General features: G+C 51.7%; 1 protein-coding gene across 6 annotated transcripts; it reads right to left on the reverse strand.

Annotated features, from left to right (window-relative positions):
* Positions 1-2235: 2235 nt before the first annotated feature.
* ZNF497 (zinc finger protein 497) lies at positions 2236-9526 on the reverse strand. 6 transcript variants are annotated; one of them, XM_065562438.1, is made up of 5 exons: positions 9290-9525; positions 7963-8085; positions 7737-7863; positions 5825-5917; positions 2236-5258 (listed from the first exon to the last, which is right to left on the reverse strand). In XM_065562438.1, the coding sequence occupies exons 3-5, from the start codon at positions 7822-7824 to the stop codon at positions 3916-3918; spliced, it is 1524 nt and encodes a 507-aa protein (XP_065418510.1). In that variant the 5' UTR covers positions 7825-7863; positions 7963-8085; positions 9290-9525; the 3' UTR covers positions 2236-3915. The 6 variants fall into 6 exon arrangements, with proteins under 6 accessions (XP_065418510.1, XP_042698602.2, XP_042698601.2 ...); XM_042842668.2 differs by having other exon boundaries at positions 7950-8085; XM_042842667.2 differs by lacking the exon at positions 7963-8085.
* Positions 9527-19191: the final 9665 nt, after the last annotated feature.

Consider the following 19191-nt stretch of genomic DNA (forward strand, 5'->3'; position numbering starts at 1 on the left):
GCTGGGCACCCCCTGACCCCCCCTGCAGCCCTGACCCCCAGCTCCGAGACCAGCCCCTCTGAGCCAGACACCCCCCTAACTCCCCCCAGCTCTGAGCCCAGCCCCTCTGAGCTGGACACTCCCCTGACCCCCCCCAGCCCTGACCCTCCGCTCCGAGCCCAGCCCCTCTGAGCCGGACACCCCCCGACCCCTCACTCCGAGCCAGACACCCCCCTGACCTCCCTCAGCCCTGACCCCCCAGCTCCGAGACCAGCCCCTCTGAGCCAGACACCCCCCTGACTCCCAGCTCTGAGCCCAGCCCCTCTGAGCCAGACAACCCCCTGATCCCCCCCCACAGCCCTGACCCCCAGCTCTGAGCCCAGCCCCTGTGAACCGGGCACCCCCCGACCCAGAGCCCAGCTCCCCACCCAGCCCTGGGCAACAACAGCGCCACCCCCAGGCAGCGACAGCCCATTGGCACCAACCATTACCATCCCCCAGCGACAGCCCATTATGTAATTGCAAATGTATACATACCATTAAAGCTTTTAATGTTTTAAAATAATGTATTCTGTATATTTTCAAATTATTAAAAATTAATTTTTGAATGTATTTCACTGGTTAGTATCATGTATTTGGAAATATAAAAAATATAGTATTGCAACTTTTTTTTATGGAAGGGGCCCCTGAAATTGCTTTGCCCCAGGCCCCCTGAATCCTCTGGGCGGCCCTGGGAGCAACGGGCAGGGCAGGGGCCAGACAGCTGGAAGTGAGTCAGTCTCGGCTGGCTTGGGGTGCCGGGGGAGGGCCAGAACCCTGGCTCTGGGCTCCCCTCCCCCCAAGATGGACTTTACTGACTGTTTTCTGTGCTAATAAGTTCTGTTCCACGCTGTGTCCCTGTCGACTAATAAACCCTTCTGTTCTACACGCTAGATGAGAATCACTGCTGACTGTTGAGTTGGGGTGAAGGGCCCTCTGGCTTCCCCAGGAGCCCTGCCCGGGCGGACTCACTGTGGGAAGCACACGGTGTGGAAGGGGATGCTGAATGCTCCGAGGTCAGATCCAGGAAGGTTGAAGCTGTGTAAGCTTCTTGCCCTGGTGACAGTATGCTCAGAGAGAGGCAGGCATGCTACACCAGCATCCTGGCTGGCTTCATATGGAGTCCTAGCTAAGGTCGCCCAGAAGGCTGGTGGCAGAGCCAGGAATAAGAACCCAGGTGTCCTGAGTCCAGTGCAGTGCTATATCCACCAGTCCACGCTGCTATTAAAGATCGCGTGAGGCAGGGGTGCTGGAACTATTTTTAATGGGTGCTGAGAGCCATTGAACCAAACTGTAAACCCTGTGTATGATGGAAATAAATTCAAGGCAGGGAGTGCTGGAGCACCCCCTCACTACTAGTTCCAGTGCCTATGGCATGAGGTGCTGCGGTGCTCTGGCCATGGGGGTGCAGAGAAGCTATGTTAGCTAATTTAGGGTTTTGCACTGTTGTAGCGAGATCAGGGTGGGCATGCAAGTCACTTTTAACATGTCTGTACTTGAGCTGTGCACTGAAGCAGCTAGATGAGTATGAGTGAATCTGAATTCATTCCAGACATCGCTGTGGGCACGAACAGGGCTCCACCATCCCCGGCTATCATGGGTTGCTCTTTGAGTGTCATAGAAATGTAGGGCTGGTAGGGACCATGCAAAGTCTAGACCTCTGTGGAGAGGCCTCTATGTCCCATAATGCCCCCGCCCCCCATACATATTGTCTGATAGATTCTTTTGATCAGCCCCTTTTGAGACAGCCCTGCTATGGCTGTCAGTCTGATTTCGTTCATAACCCAGGTCCCCAATATCTCAGTCTTCTTTTCCGGATATCGTTAGCAGTTAGGGGTTGTTGAATTTGCTGATGAATCTCGGCATTTGTTATAAATTTATTCCATTCAATTCCCACTCTTTTTCTAAGGTCTTTGATTCTGAAGGCATTTAGATGGCTGCCTGCCCATGGATTCGCTAAATCAATCAATCAAAAAAACAAAAACAAAACAACCCAGTAAAGACAGCTCCCTGCCATTTGGGATGCACCGCACGTGACATTTTTTGGCAAAAAATGCAGATTTGGGTCAACTGAAGCATTTTGCAAATCTGTGTTAATTTTGCAAAAAATTGTTTCGATCCAATGAATAAATTAATCCCCTACCCAAACCCAAAACATTGAGTATTGACCTGTTAGAAAGGAACTGTTTCTATTTTTCTGATTTAAACGACTCTTCGTTCGATCAAAATTCCTTTTAATTTTATTCCTTTTTAAACATAAATACAGAGGTCTGTATTTTGTTCGTCAAACAGTTTGTGAGGATCAACCCAGAAACCCCTTTTTTTAAATCCAAAATTGTAAAATGAATTGAATTTAATTTTTTGTTTTATTTCCAAAATTTTCATTTTTTGCATGTGTCTGCATTTCCCATTCTCACTTTTTCTTTCTTTGTTTTTCTTTAATTTTCCAGTGGAAAAAAAGTTAGAGAAAGTGTTTTTTCTGCCTCCAAATTGCTCTCATTTGATTCACACTCCTCTTCCAGAGGGAAAAAAAAAGATGGGAAAGTTAAATAGCAAGAGAACGTAGAAAAAAGACACATGCACGCATGCACCAACAACCCTCGATCCCCCTCTAAAACGGAAGCCTTGAATTGGAGAGGAAAACGTTTTGAATTTCAGATTTTTTTTCATCCTTAAAAAGAAGAAAAAAGCAAGAAAGATTTTTCATGAAAAAAATGTCATTCTCGGAATGGAATGAAAAATTAAAATTTGGACCAGCCAGACTCTGAAACCCCTGAAGCCAGACCCCCTGGCTGGTTATTTGCCACTTTCTTTTAGGGTCAACCAGTGAGTGCTGGGCCCTTCCTCTTTAACGCTCAACGTTCTTTAAAGAAAGTTTAAAGGGGCTGGTTCCCCTCTCGGTCATCCTGCTGTAAAGGAGTCCCAGCTGTGTAGGCCGGTGGTGGAGAGAGGAGACACACTATGGCCACTTACCCCCTGTAGCACATTTTTCTTCTTGTGATTGCAATCTGAGAACGTATCCCACAGGACTAGCCCCTTTTCTCCACCCCGCTGCCCTGCTCCCTGCATGTAGCAGAGTCGGGCCTCGAGTGCTTGCTGCCTCTATCTCCCGTTTGCTCTGCAACTACCCCATCCCACCCTGGGCAATCGCAACAGAACTGCTTCTGAGGCCACATCTGCTCTACAGCCACGGCAGCAACACATCTACGGCACTGCAGCTGGGATGCTGTAGCACTGTAGTGTAGACGCTGCCTACGCTGACAAAAGGGGATTTTCCAGTGATGCAGTAAATCCACTTCTCTGAGAGGCAGTAGTGAAGTGGAGGGAAGAATCTATCCACCTAGCTGCGTCTCCACGGGGGGGAGGGGTCGACCTACGTATGGCCCTCGGGGCATGAAATCTGTCATGGAGGGGTCAAAGAGGGTGAGGGTGCCAGCGGCTGCACAAGCAAGAATTCGCCCTGTGAACCCTTTATTCCTGGTGATGACGTGTGAGAAGGAAAGAACCCAGTGCTTCTCTTCCATCCCAGGGCTGGCAGTGAGAATAAAGATCTTATTGCTGGGAAACGGAGCCCCTGTGATTGCAGGGCACTATAGGGTGACAAAACAGCCACGTTTGAAGAGTCACTTTTAGGATACGTCAGTACTAAAGCTGGAAGTGTGCTTTCCAGCATGGGTTTTCAGAGGTAGTGAGGCCATCGGGCCATCCTGGAGGGGTCTTGGTCTAGATGCCCTTGGGCCGTCCTGTGTGGCGGGGATGTCTCCAGCCCAGAGGCCCTCGGGCCATCCCGGGGGCCTTCTCCCAAGCGTGCAATGTGAAATGGAAGTGCCAGGTTTTCCTCTCCTCTCCCTGAGGAGGGGACGGGGCAGCCTGGCGCAGGTTCTCAGTGGCAACCACTCACGGCGTGCTCCCCGCGTGCTCCCTGTGGTGCTTGGTGAGGGCTGAGTGGACACTGAAGCCTTTCCCGCACTGCTTGCACCTGTAGGGCTTCTCCCCGGTGTGGGTGCGCCGGTGCCGTGCCAGGTCGGAGCTCTCGACAAAGCCCTTCCCGCAGTGGGGGCAGGTGTAGGGCCGCTCGCCGGTGTGGGTCCGGCGATGCTTGGTGAGGTGGGCGCTCTGAGCGAAGCGCTCGCCACACTCGGGGCAGGCATAGGGCCGCTCGCCGGTGTGGACGCGCCGGTGCCGCTCCAGGTGGGAGCTCCAGGTGAAGACCTTCCCGCAGTGCCCACAGGGGTGGGATTTCCGCTTGGGCTGGGGTCCCAGGGCCTCTGAACCCTGAAACAGCTCCGAGCTCTCCCTGAAGCAGCTGCACGTCCCCTCCTGGTGGGCTCTCCGGGGCTTGGAGCCCAGCCTGCAGTCCTGGCACTGGGGACCCTGCTGCTGTTGTGGTCGCCCCAAGCTCTCCCCAGCGCCCTGGCTGCAGCGGCTGTGTTTCCCCTTCTGCTGAGCTTTCCTGGGCTTGGCCGGACTCTGCTTGCGAGCGGGTTGTTGGCGCTGCCTGATGCTCCCAGCTGTGTGGGTCCGTTTGTGTCGCGTGAGGTCAGAGCTGTCCCCGAAGCCCTTCCCGCAGTGGGGGCAGCGGTAGGGGCGCTCCCCGGTGTGGGTCCGGCGGTGCTTGGTGAGGTGGGCACTCTGGGCGAAGGCCTCCCCGCACTCCCTGCACCGGTAGGGCCGCTCGCCGGTATGGACGCGCCGGTGACGCTCCAGGTGGGAGCTCCAGGCGAAGCCTTTGCCGCACTGGGCGCAGCGGTAGGGTTTGTCCTCCAGGTGGCCGCGTCGGTGGACTGCCAGGGCTGGCGGGTCACCGAAGCGCTTGCCACAGTCGCCACACTTGTAGGGGCGCTCGCCGCCATGGGCCAGCTGGTGCTGCCGGAGGTGGGAGCTCTGGGTGAAGCGCTCACCGCACTCAGGGCAGGCATAGGGGCGCTCGCCTGTGTGGACGCGCCGATGCCGCTCCAGGTGCGAGCTCCAGATGAAGCTCTTGCCACAGTCCTGGCACCGGTAGGGTTTCTGGCCCTGGGGTGTTTGCTGGTGAGCTGTGATATCCTGCAGTTTCTTGGGGCTGGGCCCCTGAGGGGTGGGTTTGCCCTGTCTCCTCCCTGCCCCTCCCAGCCTCACCCCAGCAGGCCCCTGGCAAACAGCTCCTGAAAATCCTTCCGGCAGCATCTCCCGTGGTTCCGCTGGCTCAGGGCCTTCCTTCGGGGGATTCTCCTCCTCGGTCTCACTCGCCGTCCCATCACCTGCCAGGACAGAGAGAGAATAACTCCCACACTCCGCTCCTGCATGGCTAGGTCTCAAAGCACTTTACAAACCCCTGTTCCCCAGATGAGGAAACTGAGGCACGGAGTGAGGGCGTGACTTGCTCAAGCTCACCCAGCAGGCCAGTGGCTAAGCCAGGAATGCACCCCAGGTCTCCTAGGTCCCTGTCCAGTGCTCTGTCCAGTCGGACACTGCCTGCCTGGAATCCACTCCCTGCTCTGGGCGGAAAGAAACTCGGAAAGGGGGGAAACAAACTAAAATAGCTCCCCAGGAGATTAGAAAATCACGGGCTGAATCCCCCAAGCCCTCGCCCAGAGGAGGGGACCAATTCTGCCCCCACACCCCATCGAAGCCCTCAGTGGGGAGGGTGCCACAGCCAGGTGTTGTCAGGCTGGGTGAGAAGCTGTGAGTGATGCTCACCAGGAGGCTATGACGCCCGCTGGGCACAGTCCAGACCTGGGACAGCAGTGGCAGAGCCGGGACGCTGATGGGGCCCGGGTGGGAACCCCAGCTGTTTATTGCCCAGTCGGCATAGCTGATCCCTCACCTGGGCCAGACGCTGCTGGGATCTCCCTCTCCTTGGAGCCTCTGTGACGCCGTTCCAGTCGGGAGATCACCTCCGCTTTCAGAAAGGGAAATTCTGTGGGGGGGGGAGTCAGGCGGGGGGGGAGGAACAGAGCTCGTTAGGCAGCGACCCCCTCTCCTTGCTCGCTGCCAGCGGGGCTGTGATCACCACAATCCACAGCCCCTCCCTGGAAGGCTATGGGGCTGCATGGGGGTTCCCCAACTCACTCTGTGTGATAAGCTGCACATGGAGAGAAGCCACGTCTACCCCAGGGGATTTATTTGTCCCAGCCACTAGAGAAGGACAGGTCCCCATACACAGTGAGCAGCACACAGCTAGGGTTTCCCTATTCCCCTACCGAATGGCAGCTCGGTTGCTCACTCCCCCAGGACTCTTTGACCAGCCTTGCCCTATCCCCAGGCCCGGGTCTGCATCTGCAGAGCCCCAAGCACCCGCTATGCTATGGTGTTGCCAGCCCTTGCGATCGTCTCACAAGTCTCGCAATATTCGGGATTTGACCTCAAGCCCTGGTTGCTGGAATTGTGAGATTGTGCCAGAATCTGAGGGTTCACTACAAAAAGAGATTGAAAGATGTAAATTTCTAGCCCAGGTGGTGAGGGGCATTGACAAGCTATCACTTTAAATTCTCAGGAGGTTTCCTGGTCCTGTTGGCAGGCTAGTGGGCGCTATAGTGAAGCATGTGACCTGGGTCTAGCAGCAGTCAGTCTGCAAAGACCCAGCATAGAGCAAGGTGGGGTGAATTGTGCCACATTGCCTGAGGGAGCAGCCTGTTTTTTCTCTCTCTGTTTTTGGTTCTTGTGCATTTCAGTTCTGGATTCTAAGCAACCAAGTTCTGTTGCTTCCAGCTAGAGTCTATTATGTTTCTATTTCGCTTCTTTGCATGTAAGCCAGGAACGCAACAGGGAGCTGCAGAGAACAGTTTGAAAATGTGACCCTGTGTGTGATGCTAATGGCTCAAAAACCAGAAGGTGAAGAAAAGAAGCCCAACATTTTTATGTTTTCAATCTCATGATTTCAAAGCCAATCTCATGATTCCGGGGGTCTGATTCAGGAGTTTGGCTGCGGTAAGAATAACACCCCAATGGTCATTAGAAAGGACAAGCCACATTTTTTAACCCCAGCCCCCTTCTGTGCTGGTGTGGGATCCCTGGGAGATGCTGTGGGCAGGCCAGTGGGGCAAAGGGGATGGGCAGTGCCCCCTGGAGGGGGTCCGGTGATCTCCAACACCAGTACAGGTTACAGTGACTCCAGCGTAGCACGATAGGGCACTAGCCCACCCCTAACCATGCCTTGAGATTGGGCCCTCCCTGGGGATGGGAAATACGTGTGAGTGACATGAGACTCATGATCACAGGACATAGTAGTAGAAGGGACCACCTGGCACATTGAGTCCCCAGCTATCTCTGCCAGCCCGGTCATATAATCCCATTCAAGCTGCAGCTTCAAACTAGCTGTTCCTGAACCTCCCTCCTCTGATGGGTAGAACCCTACCAATTTCCAGCCTCAGTTTACTCCTGACTAGTTTATCCCCATTTGTTCTTGTGCCGACATGGTCCGGTTGCATTAGCAGATCTTCCCTCTCCCCGGAGCTCACCCCCCGCACTCCAAATGAAAAGCAGCCCTCTCTCAGTCTGTGTCTGGCTGGGCTGAACAAGCTGAACTCATCCACGCTCCTCTTGTAAGCCGACTCCACTGCCCTGGGCATGCAGAAGTCCACTAGCAGGGGCCGGAGAGGGGATGGTCTCTCTCAGGCTGGCATCTGTGGACTATGGGGCTGATCCCACTGAAATCTAAAAGACCCAGACCCTGAGCAGCGCTTCAGAGACACCCCCACCCCCCATGTCCAAACACCCAAGGGGACAGGAATCCTCACCCAGCGACATCAGGGTGTCGTAGCTTTCTTGCATGACGTCCCTGTACAGGGCTTTTTGGTGAGGATCCAGCAGGACGCACGGCTCCATGGTGGAATACACACCCACCTCCTTGCCGGCCGCCGGCCCCTGGAACAGCCAGAGACCCTCACTCAGAACCTGCTGTCCCAGCCACCCCCCGCCCCCGAGTTCTTCCATGGGCCCCACTGCCCCACCTTCTGGTGCTACCTAATGAATAGCACTCTGAAAGGCAGCATTCTGAAAGGCACCCAGGGGGTGGTCTTCTATCCCGGCTCTGCCCCTGGTGCCCACAGCAGAGCCATGTTGCCACTCATGCCTCGGTTTCCCCATCTGTAAAAGGGGGAGAATGACCCTGAGCTCCTTTGTAAAGCACTCGGAGATCTGGGGATGGAAAGCGTGACAGGAAAGCTCCTGCTATTAGCATTCTCACCCTCATCCTCCCCCGCCCAGCCCTAGCCTTTAACTCGGGTGTTTCCAGCTGGGCCTGGAGGCTCAGGCACAGCCATCCTAGTGAGGCACAGATGATCTGCTATTGCCTGTCCGGGATGAGGGGTTCCCAGACACCTTTCCCCACTGCGGAGTGTGAAGCCATTGGTGCCTTGGCTACTGCCATGGCAGGCCGCTGGGATGGCGGCGGCTGGTACCCCTCTCCCTGGAATGTCAGCGCCATGCTAGACAAGTCCGTCATTAACCCCTTCCCCCCGCCTGCTCACTGCTCCCCCAGCCTCCTGGATGGGCCACCTCAATCCCACGGCCCGGCCTGCGGGAGGGCAGGATCTGGAGCGTTATCCTGCAGCCGAGAAGGGTGAGCAGGGGGAGATTTCAGGAGGGGCTTTTGGCCCATTTCTCACCCCAGTTCCCCCAGAGCCTTTCCCTGCATACAGAAGAATTAGACCCACAGATGCTTGGAAAACCCTGGGGCACTTTATTCCTGGGCAGACCCGGCCCCTCCCACCAGGTCCAACCCCCCCCCCCCCCCAGACATTGGTATCCCCACTCCCAGGCACAGAGCCTCTTAGCCAAGCGCAGAACCAAAGGAGCCGCTCTGGGGGATCCCTCCTGACACTGTCCCCAGGGCAGCGCATCCCCCCAGCAGCGCGGGGACCAGGCAGAGGCAGGAACTGGCTTTTCCTCTCGCTGCTCCTCCCCTTCTCCCCAGGAAAGTCAATCTGCCCCGGGGGGCTGCAGGGAATGGGGCTGGGCACGGCTGGGAGCCGGGAACCTCCCACCCCACTGATTGCTCCTGCTGCCCCTTCCAGCCTCTATCTCTGTCTCCCTCCTGCCTCCTCTCTCCTCCTCTGGGGCTGGGAGACTCGGTCCCTGGCCCGGCCCGGGGCGTTCGGTCTCCCGGAGCTGGCTCGGCTCCTGCAGGCGCTCAGGTGAGCAGAGCCGGCGGGGGGGTGGAGGGGGGGGTCAGGGAGGGCAGCAGCTCTGGGACTCGCAGACCCCCGCCCCCCCCCCCCCCGGAGCAGAGCTGGGGCGAGGAGGGGCCGTTGGTGCGGAGTCACTTTCCTGCCCGGGTCTCTCCCCTCACCTGCAGGCTCCGGCTCAGGGGCTGGTGTCGGCAGAGCTCGGGGCTGGTTCCAGCCACCGCAGAAAGTCCCCTCCCCAGGCTGGGCACAGAGGGGGATTAGTGCAGGTCTCTCCCCGCACAGACCCCGCTGGGGAGCAGCAGCGGCTCAGCCCGGGCTGCAGGTTCTCTGCCCGGGAAGCTCAGCTCTCTCCCGGCGGAAGAGGAAGCGGGGTAGGCAGAGGAGGAACCAGTTTCCCCTCCTTGAACATCAGCCACTGTCCTCTAGTGGCAACAGCTCCTCCTCCCCGGCCGCTCCAGCGAGAAGCCAGCCCCGGGGGCTGAGCGGTTCCCAAGCCTGTCACTGGGCCCCATATAGATTCATAGATTCTAGGACTGGAAGGGACCTCGAGAGGTCATCAAGTCCAGTCCCCTGCCTGCATGGCAGGACCAAATACTGTCTATTCTAGACCACCCCTGATAGACATTTATCTAACCTACTCTTAAATATCTCCTTAGATGGAGATTCCACAACCTCCCAACCGTCTGGGACCCCGCTGGGCAGAGCAGCCCGACTGGCTCCCAGCTGGCTGGGACAAGTCTGGAAGCAAAAGCGAACCTCCCTGTTGAATGGGAAGTGAATCGGGCCAGGGGTCCCGCCTGAGGGCCCCCAGAAATAGCTTGTTAATTGCCCCCCCCCGGCAAGTCCTCCAGCGCCCTGGAAGCGCACCCAAATCAGGGCGGTTTGGATCCGGGACAGGGGCACTGGAGCAATTTGTACAGTGGGGGTGCTGAGAGCCACTGAACCAAACTGTGAACCCTGTCTATATGGAAGCCACTTCAAGCCGTGGATGCGGCTGCACTCCCCACACCCATTGTTTCAGCACTCTGGGACAGGGACAGTCCTTTCCCGGTACACATCCAGCCCTGACTTCTGATGCGGCATCATCAGTGCTAAACACGCTGAGTTCCTGGGCACCTCTTGTTGAGACCAGTGTGTGTCTAGGGGGCTCTCAGGAAGTCCCAGACACAGCCAAATAAATGAAAATCGAGCCAGGTCCCTGAGGGGACTATAAGTACTGGCACCGGCCACTGTTGGAAGACAGGATACTGGGCTAGATGGACCTTTGGTCTGACCCAGGATGGCCATTCTTATGTTCTACCAAAGCTGCTATTCCCAGGGAGACACCTTCCCCTTTTTCAGACCACTTTAAGCACTGGCTCCCGATCCAAGGAACCTATTTCTCCTGCCAGCGCTGAGGATCTGGGATGCTGGATTATTTATTGCTTACTATTTTTATTAACATAAATAATATCTAGCACTGAGCAGCCCAATCCCGGCCCAGGACCTCATTGCTGCTGTACAAACACGGAACAAAACCTCAGTCCCTGCCCCACACAGTTTTCCCCGACCATCCATGCACACTTCTGTTTATTACAGTCATTGTTGTCAGTCTGAACAAGGCCAGCTTCAAGCATTCAAAAATGATGAGTCAGGCCCCCAAATCATGAGCTATACTTACAAATCATGCACTTGCCAAAATACCGAATGGGGGTTTCTTTTTCTTTGCTTTCCTGTTTCCAAGCCTTTAGGGGTCTCGGGCTTTTCCCCACAGTCTCCAGGGCAAGAAACTTGCTCTTCGTGAGAGCCATAAGCATGGGAAGTAGGGGTGCAGGGGGTGCTGCAGCACCCCCAGGTTTTACGTGGGGTCCTGGCTGCTGGCCCTGCTCCTGGGGTTCCATTCCCGGCCACGCATCCGGGGTCCTGGCTGCCAACCCTGCACCTGGGGATCTGCTCTTGGCCCCACATGCAAGGCTCCGCTCCTGGCCCTGCATCCACCACCAGCTGTGGCCCCAGCCTTGGCCCCCTTACCCCTGTTCGAGTCCCCCCCTTCCAGAGACACAGCCCTGCTCCTGGCCTCAGCTCTGGGTGGGGGGTGTGCAGATAGGGGTAAGGGAGATGCGAGGTAAAAAGTTTGGGGACAGTTTTGCTGGCTTTCAGCACCCCCACTATAAAAAACATTCCAGCACCACTGGTGAGAGCTGAGATTTAGAGCTGGGTGGATTTTTTCATCAAATACAGTCATTTTTGTCAGCTGGAAACTATTTGCAAAATTGTGCCAGAAAAAAATGAAGTATTTTGGAAATGTCCAAGTGAAATGTTTTGTTCTGACCTGAACATTTTGTTTTCACTTTTTGATTTGTCAATTAAAAAAAAAATTCATTCAACTCAAAAGCAAATGTTTTATTGTTTATTTTTCGTCATTGCTAGTGAACTGGTACATTCCTTATTTGCCCAGCTGTTCTGCAATTCTCATGCAGTCTCTTGATTCGGGCCCTGAGTCTTTAGGAAATGCAAAAAAATTGCAAATGCTGGCAACACTGATTTTCTCAAGGCCCTTTTCCCCATTCTTCACAATGTGTGGCCATGTATACTAGTGTAAAGTGAGCACAAAAATGTACATGCCGTGTAAAGTGAGATCAGGACAGTCACATTTTACATCCACTCTGTACTGGTGCGCAAGACTGCAGAAGGAAGACAATCTACCAAATGGCATAAATTGAAAGAGTTAAAAGTTTAAAATAATTTAAAAATGCACATGCAATCATAAAATAAAAACACACAAAAATAGTTTAAGTAAAAATTAAAATAGTTTTCAAAAGTTGAAATGGTTAAAATAGTTTTAAAAATAGTTTTAGAAAGTTAAATAGTTAAAAAAGTTAAACTAATTTAAAAGTTTAAATTGTACTTTATTGGCATTTTCACATGCACAGAGAAAACCCTCAAATGCCATTTGTTTTAATATTTTCACAAAAGTTTTGTCCCCTTTTTTTTATTTGCAGCAAAATTTGAAAGTTCAGCATTGGCCTTGTGGCAACTTATAAAACATTTCAAAATTCAAAAAATGCCCCTTAGCTCTGGTTACAACAAACCTCATCTGCAGGGGAAGCTTTGGCACTGAGTGACAAAATATCACAAGGGTTCTAGACTCAGAAAAATGTTACAGTCTGTGCTATTTCTCCTTCATCCATTGTCAAAGCCAACCAGCTCCACTGTCTTAACTGAGGCCCAGATCCTCCAAGGTATTTAGGCTCCTAACTCCTCTGGGCCTGAGGGATCTTTGCTTCGGAGAGCTGCCTGTCTTCTGAAGCAGCCAATAGGTGCTCACTATTCTCAGCAAAATCACATGTGTAACCCTTCAGCCAGGTGGAGTCGGCAGCAACAAGGGCCAGATTCAATATCTAGGGGTTCCTCTTGACAATATAACACAGAACCGGCTCAAGCCCCCACCAGTAATCTGGGAAAACTAAACCCTGAAACTGTGCACAGCAAAGAAACTTTTAAATAAAAAGGGGGAAAGGATCCCAGCATTAGTTTGTGAAACCACCACACCCACTGATTCAAAAGCATGTCTTCTCATGTGCCCACCTGCCCATGTGAAAGTCCCACGAACAAATGTCACACTGGCCGCTTGCTGTCACCTCTGCTGTTGGCCACTCGCTGCCACATCTGCGATGCCCCGTTCTGAGATCCCCCCACTCAGCCCAACTCTTAGTGATTTCCCTGACTGTGTGTGTGTGGGGGTGGGGTGGGGGGGGTCCTCCGTGCTGCTGACCCTTCGTTGTCTTTCTCTGCAACACTGTCCTGTCACTGGGGCTAAGGCTTAGCCCCTAGACCTGCTCCTTAGTGACTGCAGCTCTAGGAACCTCTGAACAGAAGCAAGCACTCTCAATTGAGTCTCATCAGCTCTGTCTTTAGCCACTGAAGAGGGGAGAGTCAAATACTGTCTAGGGCTCTTTAGGCAGAATCTGCAGCATGGAAGAACTTCTGCACACACCACCCTCCCACCTTCAGTGGGATCTGACATCTGCTTAGCTAGTGAGGTTCAGGTGAGGGTGACCCCCTCTATCAGGACACAGTTCTGCTGCCCTTTGCTCCTACAGTCAGGATAACATGTCACTCCCCCTGTGCTCAATGCTAAAGTGATTTATAACTCAACACCAGCCAAAGCTGATCACTTTGAGCGCCTAGGCGGAGTAGGTGTGTCCATTGCAAGTCAAGTCTGCTCCTGGCATCTCTCCTCCCAGGCCTCACTAGATGTCAGGGGAGAGCTCATCCTGACCCTGAGTGGGTTTGCTTTCAGATTTAGGATAATCTCCAGCACTAGATCTGAGTGGGGGATGGTCTATTTCAAGAAAATCCCTTATGCAACAAAATCTAGTTCTTCATTTGACGAAGAAAGATGCTCCAAAGCAGCCTCTCCCTATGCGGGTTAGAATCATAGAATATTAGGGTTGGAAGGGACCTCAGGAGGTCATCTAGTCCAACCCCCTGCCCAAAGCAGGACTAATCCCCAGACAGATTTTTGCCCCAGATCCCTAAACGGCCCCCTCAAGGATTGAACACTCAACCTGGGGTTTAGCAGGCCAATGCTCAAACCACTGAGCTATCCCTCCCCCCAAACACAGTTGGCATGGACGTGCTGTCAAAGTTACCAGCAAAGGTTATAAATCCAGATTCTAAAGTGAATCCAGATTAAAGGCTTGTGCTCCTGGAATTTCTTTCTAGAATGGCTCCAGGGGATATTTCACTGCAGTTTAAGGTGACCAAGTGTCCAGTTTTGGACTGGAACACCCAGTCAAAAAGGGATCCTGGCAACTCCCGTTAGCACCGTTGACTGTGCAGTTGGTGGCTCCGCTGCGCTGCGGGGCTGGCAGGCTCCCAGGTTGGGAAGCAGCTGGCATGTCTGGCGCAGCTCCCACTGGTTAAGCCAGGCCAGGGGAGAACTAGTGCAAGCACGACTCGAGTGCTCAGCAGGCGGCTGTTGAGGGGTTGCATGGCTTGCGCTTCTCCCGCTGCTGCCTGGCCCTCTTCTCCTCATGCGCCTCCCTCGTGTGGCTGGGCTCAAGCTGCAGCACATGCCCTGCAGCAAACCGCAGTCTGTCTCTAGCCCCCTTGCCGGCACCCAGGAGTTCGAGGCATGTGTATCCTCATCTCTGAGTGCTGGGAATGGGGCTGCACCCCCATCTCCCTCACTGCATCCTTCCCCATCCCAGCCCTTCCCCCTCATCCCCCTCACTGCATCCATCCCATCCTGTCCTGCCCCCCACACCGACCCATCCCAGCCCTGTACCCCTTACAGTGCTCTCCCACCCATCCTCTCCACCTCCCAGAGCCGCCACCCCCATGGCCCTCTTCCTCCACAGCCCTGCATCCCATTTACCTCCATACACTGCTGCACTCCCATTATGTCCCTATACACCCCTGTGCCCCCCACATCCTCATGCACCTGTAGTCTTCTGCCTCCCCCTGCATCCCCATCCACCCCACATGTCCCCCACACCCCTCCTCTCTGCTTCACTGCCCTCTCTCACCCCTACCCTGCTCTCATATTTGGCCTCTTTCCCTCCCCATCCTCTCTCCTTCACCCCACCCCCCAACTTTTCCCTTCTAGCCCACCCTCCTCCATTCCCTGCTGGGTGATTTAGGCAGCCCTTGGAAAAGTGTATGAAAAAGTGTCTCTGTGTAGGCAAGTGTGTGCATGCATACATTGTATGTGCGTAAGAGACTGTGTGTCTTTGTGTAGGGAGGTGCGTGTATTGCCATGTGTATATACCTGTGTGAATAAAATTTGCAGCCTAACTCTTTGACTTTTATTCCTTTTGCTGGCTTGTGCACAAAAAAAACTGATGACATAAAATATGTGTATTCATTTCATAACAAGTTTTTAAAAGAGAAGGGAACTCAAAGAGAAATGTATTATTTCTTAAAAAGTGAATGTTGTTGACTAGTAATTGCAGCAGAGCCAATGTATCATACATTTCTCCCCACCTTTGTCTAGCTACATTACAAACTGTTGCCGACTCTCTCTTTTTATGTGTATGTCCAGCACCTACCACCCTGAAGTTTTGATCTTAGTTGGGGTCTCTAGGCACTAAACAACAATTTTAATATTAAATAATGTGGAAGTATATGTATTAGTGCATGCTAGATGTGTATATATGAATACACGTGTGTATCTGCATGTAGGTATGGGAGTCCGTTTCCACAGATTTATTTATATAGGTATCTGGACAGGTGCATTTCTGTGGTTGTGCTCTATGGATGTGTATTTGGGCTTCAGGAGTGGGCCTTTAATGGACCCATTGTAGCTGTGATAATGTGTGGTAATTTTATGTGTGGAATTAGGACAATAACTTTAGTGAACAAAAAACATGGAGCTGGTTACAAAAAATGGAAAGAGGGGAGGGACAGAATCATGAAAACCTTTGTGAAATTTCATTTTTTTTTTAATTACTAGGGCTGTCGATTAATCACAATTAACTCACACGATTAACTCAAAAAATTAACTGCAATTAAAAAAATTAAACACAATTAATCGCACTGTTAAACAATAGAATACCAATTGAAATTTATTAAATATTTTTGGATGTTTTCTACATTTTCAAATATATTGATTTCTATTACAACACAGAATACAAAGTGTACAGTGCTCACTTTACATTATTATTTTTTATTACAAATATTTGCACTGTAAAAATGATAAACAAAAGAAATAGTATTTTTCAGTTTGCATGGCACTTTTGTAGCCGGCGCTGCAAGGTATTTACATGTCATATATGCTAAACATTCATATGCCCCTTCGGCCACCATTCCAGAGGACATGCTTCCATGCTCGTTAAAAAAATAATGCATTAATTAAATTTGTGACTGAACTCCTTGGGAAAGAATTATATGTCTCCTGTTCTGTTTTACCCTCATTCTGCCATATATTTCATGTTATAGCAGTCTCGGATGATGACCCCAGCGCATGTTCGTTTTAAGAACACTTTCACGGCAGATTTGACAAAACGCAAAGAAGGTACCAATGTGAGATTTCTAAGGATAGCTACAGCATTTGACCCAAGGTTTAAGAATCTGAAGTGCCTTCCAAAATCTGAGAGGGATGAGGTGTGGAGAATGCTTTTGGATGTCTTAAAAGAGCAACACTCCAATTCAGAAACTACAGAACCTGAACCATCAAAAAAGAAAATCAACCTTCTGCTGGTGGCATCTGAAACAAATGATGAAAATGAACATGCGTCGGTCCGCTCTACTTTGGATCATTATCGAGCAGAACCCGTCATCAGCATGGACACATATGTTCTGGAATGATGGTTGAAGAATGAAGAGACATATGAATCTTTAGCACATCTGGAATGTAAATATCTTGCGATGCCAGCTACAACAGTGCCATGCGAACGCCTGTTCTCACTTTCAGATGACATTGTAAACAAGACGTGGGAAGCTTTATCTCCTGCAAATTGTAACCAAACTTTTTTGTCTGAGCGATTGGCTAAAGTAGGACTGAGTGGACTTGTAGGTTCTAAAGTTTTACATTGTATTATTTTTGAATGCAGTTATTTTTTGTATGTAACCCTTCTGCCCATCTAAGTTGGCAGCAACAAGGGCCGGGTTCTGTATCTAGGGGTTCCGTTTCAATAACGCAATGCAAAACCGGCTCGAGCCCCCACCCAGTGACCTGGGACAATTACATACCACCCCCTGGGCGCCTCTAGGAGGCAATACTTCCCCTCTCGCAAGCACGGAGTCTGAGTGTAACAGAAAATGTTTAATAACATGAGGTAAACGACATCAGCATTAAATTGGAAAAACAACACAAACAGGCTTCATGAGCAAAAAACCCACCCCAGCAAATTGGGCTGTGTTGCAACCCAAGGATCACCAAAGTCCCAAAAGTCCAACAACCCCCCAAAGTCTCTGTCCCTGGTCAGTGCAGCCCCAGAGTTCAAGCGGGGGGAGGGGGGAAAGGGGAAGGCACGCAGGGTGTTAAGGGGCACCTTACGTGATCCGAGGCTGACTGGCTGCCTCCCGGTGGGGTTCCGCCGCAGCCTTCTCCACGAGCTGCTCCACTCCACTCCACTCCACTCCACTCCACCAGCTGTCCCGTGAGCCGCTTCCGCCGTCCACGAACTGCTCTGGCAGCTGCTCCGCTCTGCTCACCGACCTGTGAGCCACTCAACTCTGCTCCACTTCAGCTGTTCCTTGGGCCGCTCCCACAAGGCTCCGCTCTGCTCGCTGCTTCTCCAACCACTCCGCCCTGCTCACCGACCTGTGAGTCACTCAGCTCCACTCTGCTAGCTGCTCCACCAGCCACTTAGCAATATAGCTTCAGGCTCCCCCACTAGTTAACACAGTCTCAGTAATCTCAGCTCTTAATAACTTTAGCTCTTTTGTGATTTCAGCTCTTAGCAATTTCAGCTCATAGTAGGGGAGCCCCAGTGCTAGTGCACCATTAGCCCAAAGTGAATTCAGCTCAGCAGCCTATAACTAGACTCCTAATAGAATCAAAGTTATCTCTGACATTGAACAGTGGAGAGAGGCAATAGTGCAATTGGTGTTCCAAACCCTCAAAGAGGGTCCATACCATCAGGTACAAATACCTGTCACCAGCCTCTCTCAATTCACTGGGTTTTGTAACCAATACCCCTTGTCAAGCAAGTGCTACTTAGGTAATGGTGAAGGACTCACTCAGTCCTTCTGTCATACAACAGTTCCACTGGCCTTGATTCACAGAATCAGGGTAACAAAACTTTATTCTTCCTGCCCCAATAATAGAGAAATTGGGGATCCCACACCAGCCAAAGTAACCACTTTGAGTTGCTGTTGTTTCATGCCAGGCGAGTGGGTGTGCCTATGCAAACCAGATCAGCCCCTGGAGTTCTTTTCCACACTCGCCATAATTCACCACCAGATGTCAGGGTAGAGCTCATCCTGACTCTGCTTACATGTACATAATTCTACATTTGTAAGCTCAACTTTCATTATAAAGAGATTGCACTACAGTACTTGTATTAGGTGAATTGAAATATACTATTTCTTTTGTTTTTTACAGTGCAAATATTTGTAATCAAAAATAAATATAAAGTAAGCACTGTACACTTTGTATTCTGTGTTGTAATTGAAATCAATATATTTGAAAATGTAGAAAATGCCCAAAAATATTTAAATAAATGGTATTCTATTATTGTTTTAACAGTGTGATTAATCGCACGATTAATCGCGATTAACTTTTTTAATTGCTTGTCAGCCCTAAAAATTACCCTTTTAAACTATTTTGCTGCCAGCTCTAGCATCCTGTAACAAATAAAACCTGAATTTAGCATAATACAGCTGTCAAAACAATAAATATGCCTGTTTGGGCCTTGCAGTGAAAATGAGCATGTGAGAGAGGGTGGGGGATGGAGTGAGCAGGGGGTGCGGCCTTGGGAAGAGGCAAGGCCTCAGGGAATGGGCAGGGCAAGGGTGTTCGGTTTTCTGGAATTAGAAAGTAGGCAACCCTAATCCAGTTCCCCTTCCTCCTCAGTCTGAATTTGGAAGTATTTTACCCACGTGCATATTTTAATCCACTTTGAAATCACCCAGCAGAAAGAGGGCACAATCATTTATTTTTATTCAGTTTCTAACCTCCAAGTCCCCCAGATTTGTGGCCTTTTGATCTTCCTATTCAAGAGCCCAAAGAAAATCCCCTCAATTTCTCTTCCTGAATCACATTTAAAAATGTTGACAGGATGTTGCTGGGTCAAATTGGATCCCAGGCTTTTTTATTTATTTACTTCAAAACAAACCTTCAGCCTGCTCCGTCATTTGAAACCCCCCAACTGAAATTGAACGACAGCTGCTCTAGCTTAGCCAGATGTTACTGGTCTGGAGGGAGAAACTGGTTTGGTGTAATTCTCCAGCCTGTGCTATACAGGAGGTCACACAGGAGGGTCCCTTCTGGCCTGGGAAGCTGTGAAAGGCTTCGCAGAGGCTGCCTCAGAACTGAATTGTGGCAGGAACATGGAGACAGCCACCAGCCACCCTCCCATGTCCTGGGCATGCTGGGGGGATAGAGCTGAGGGTTTGAGCGGCATGTTGTGGG

This window comes from Chrysemys picta, chromosome 12 (genome assembly GCF_011386835.1).
Source record: "Chrysemys picta bellii isolate R12L10 chromosome 12, ASM1138683v2, whole genome shotgun sequence".
NCBI lineage: Eukaryota > Metazoa > Chordata > Testudines > Emydidae > Chrysemys > Chrysemys picta.

Excerpts from the sequence above, each read along its gene's own strand:
- ZNF497 (XM_042842667.2), bottom strand. The coding sequence starts at position 7,824 with ATGGAGCCGTGCGTCCTGCTGGATCCTCACCAAAAAGCCCTGTACAGG. Across the intron at positions 5,918-7,736 it reads CGACACCCTGATGTCGCTGG|AATTTCCCTTTCTGAAAGCG; the intron begins GTGAGGATTCCT and ends CCCCCCCCACAG. Across the intron at positions 5,259-5,824 it reads CCCAGCAGCGTCTGGCCCAG|GTGATGGGACGGCGAGTGAG; the intron begins GTGAGGGATCAG and ends CTGTCCTGGCAG.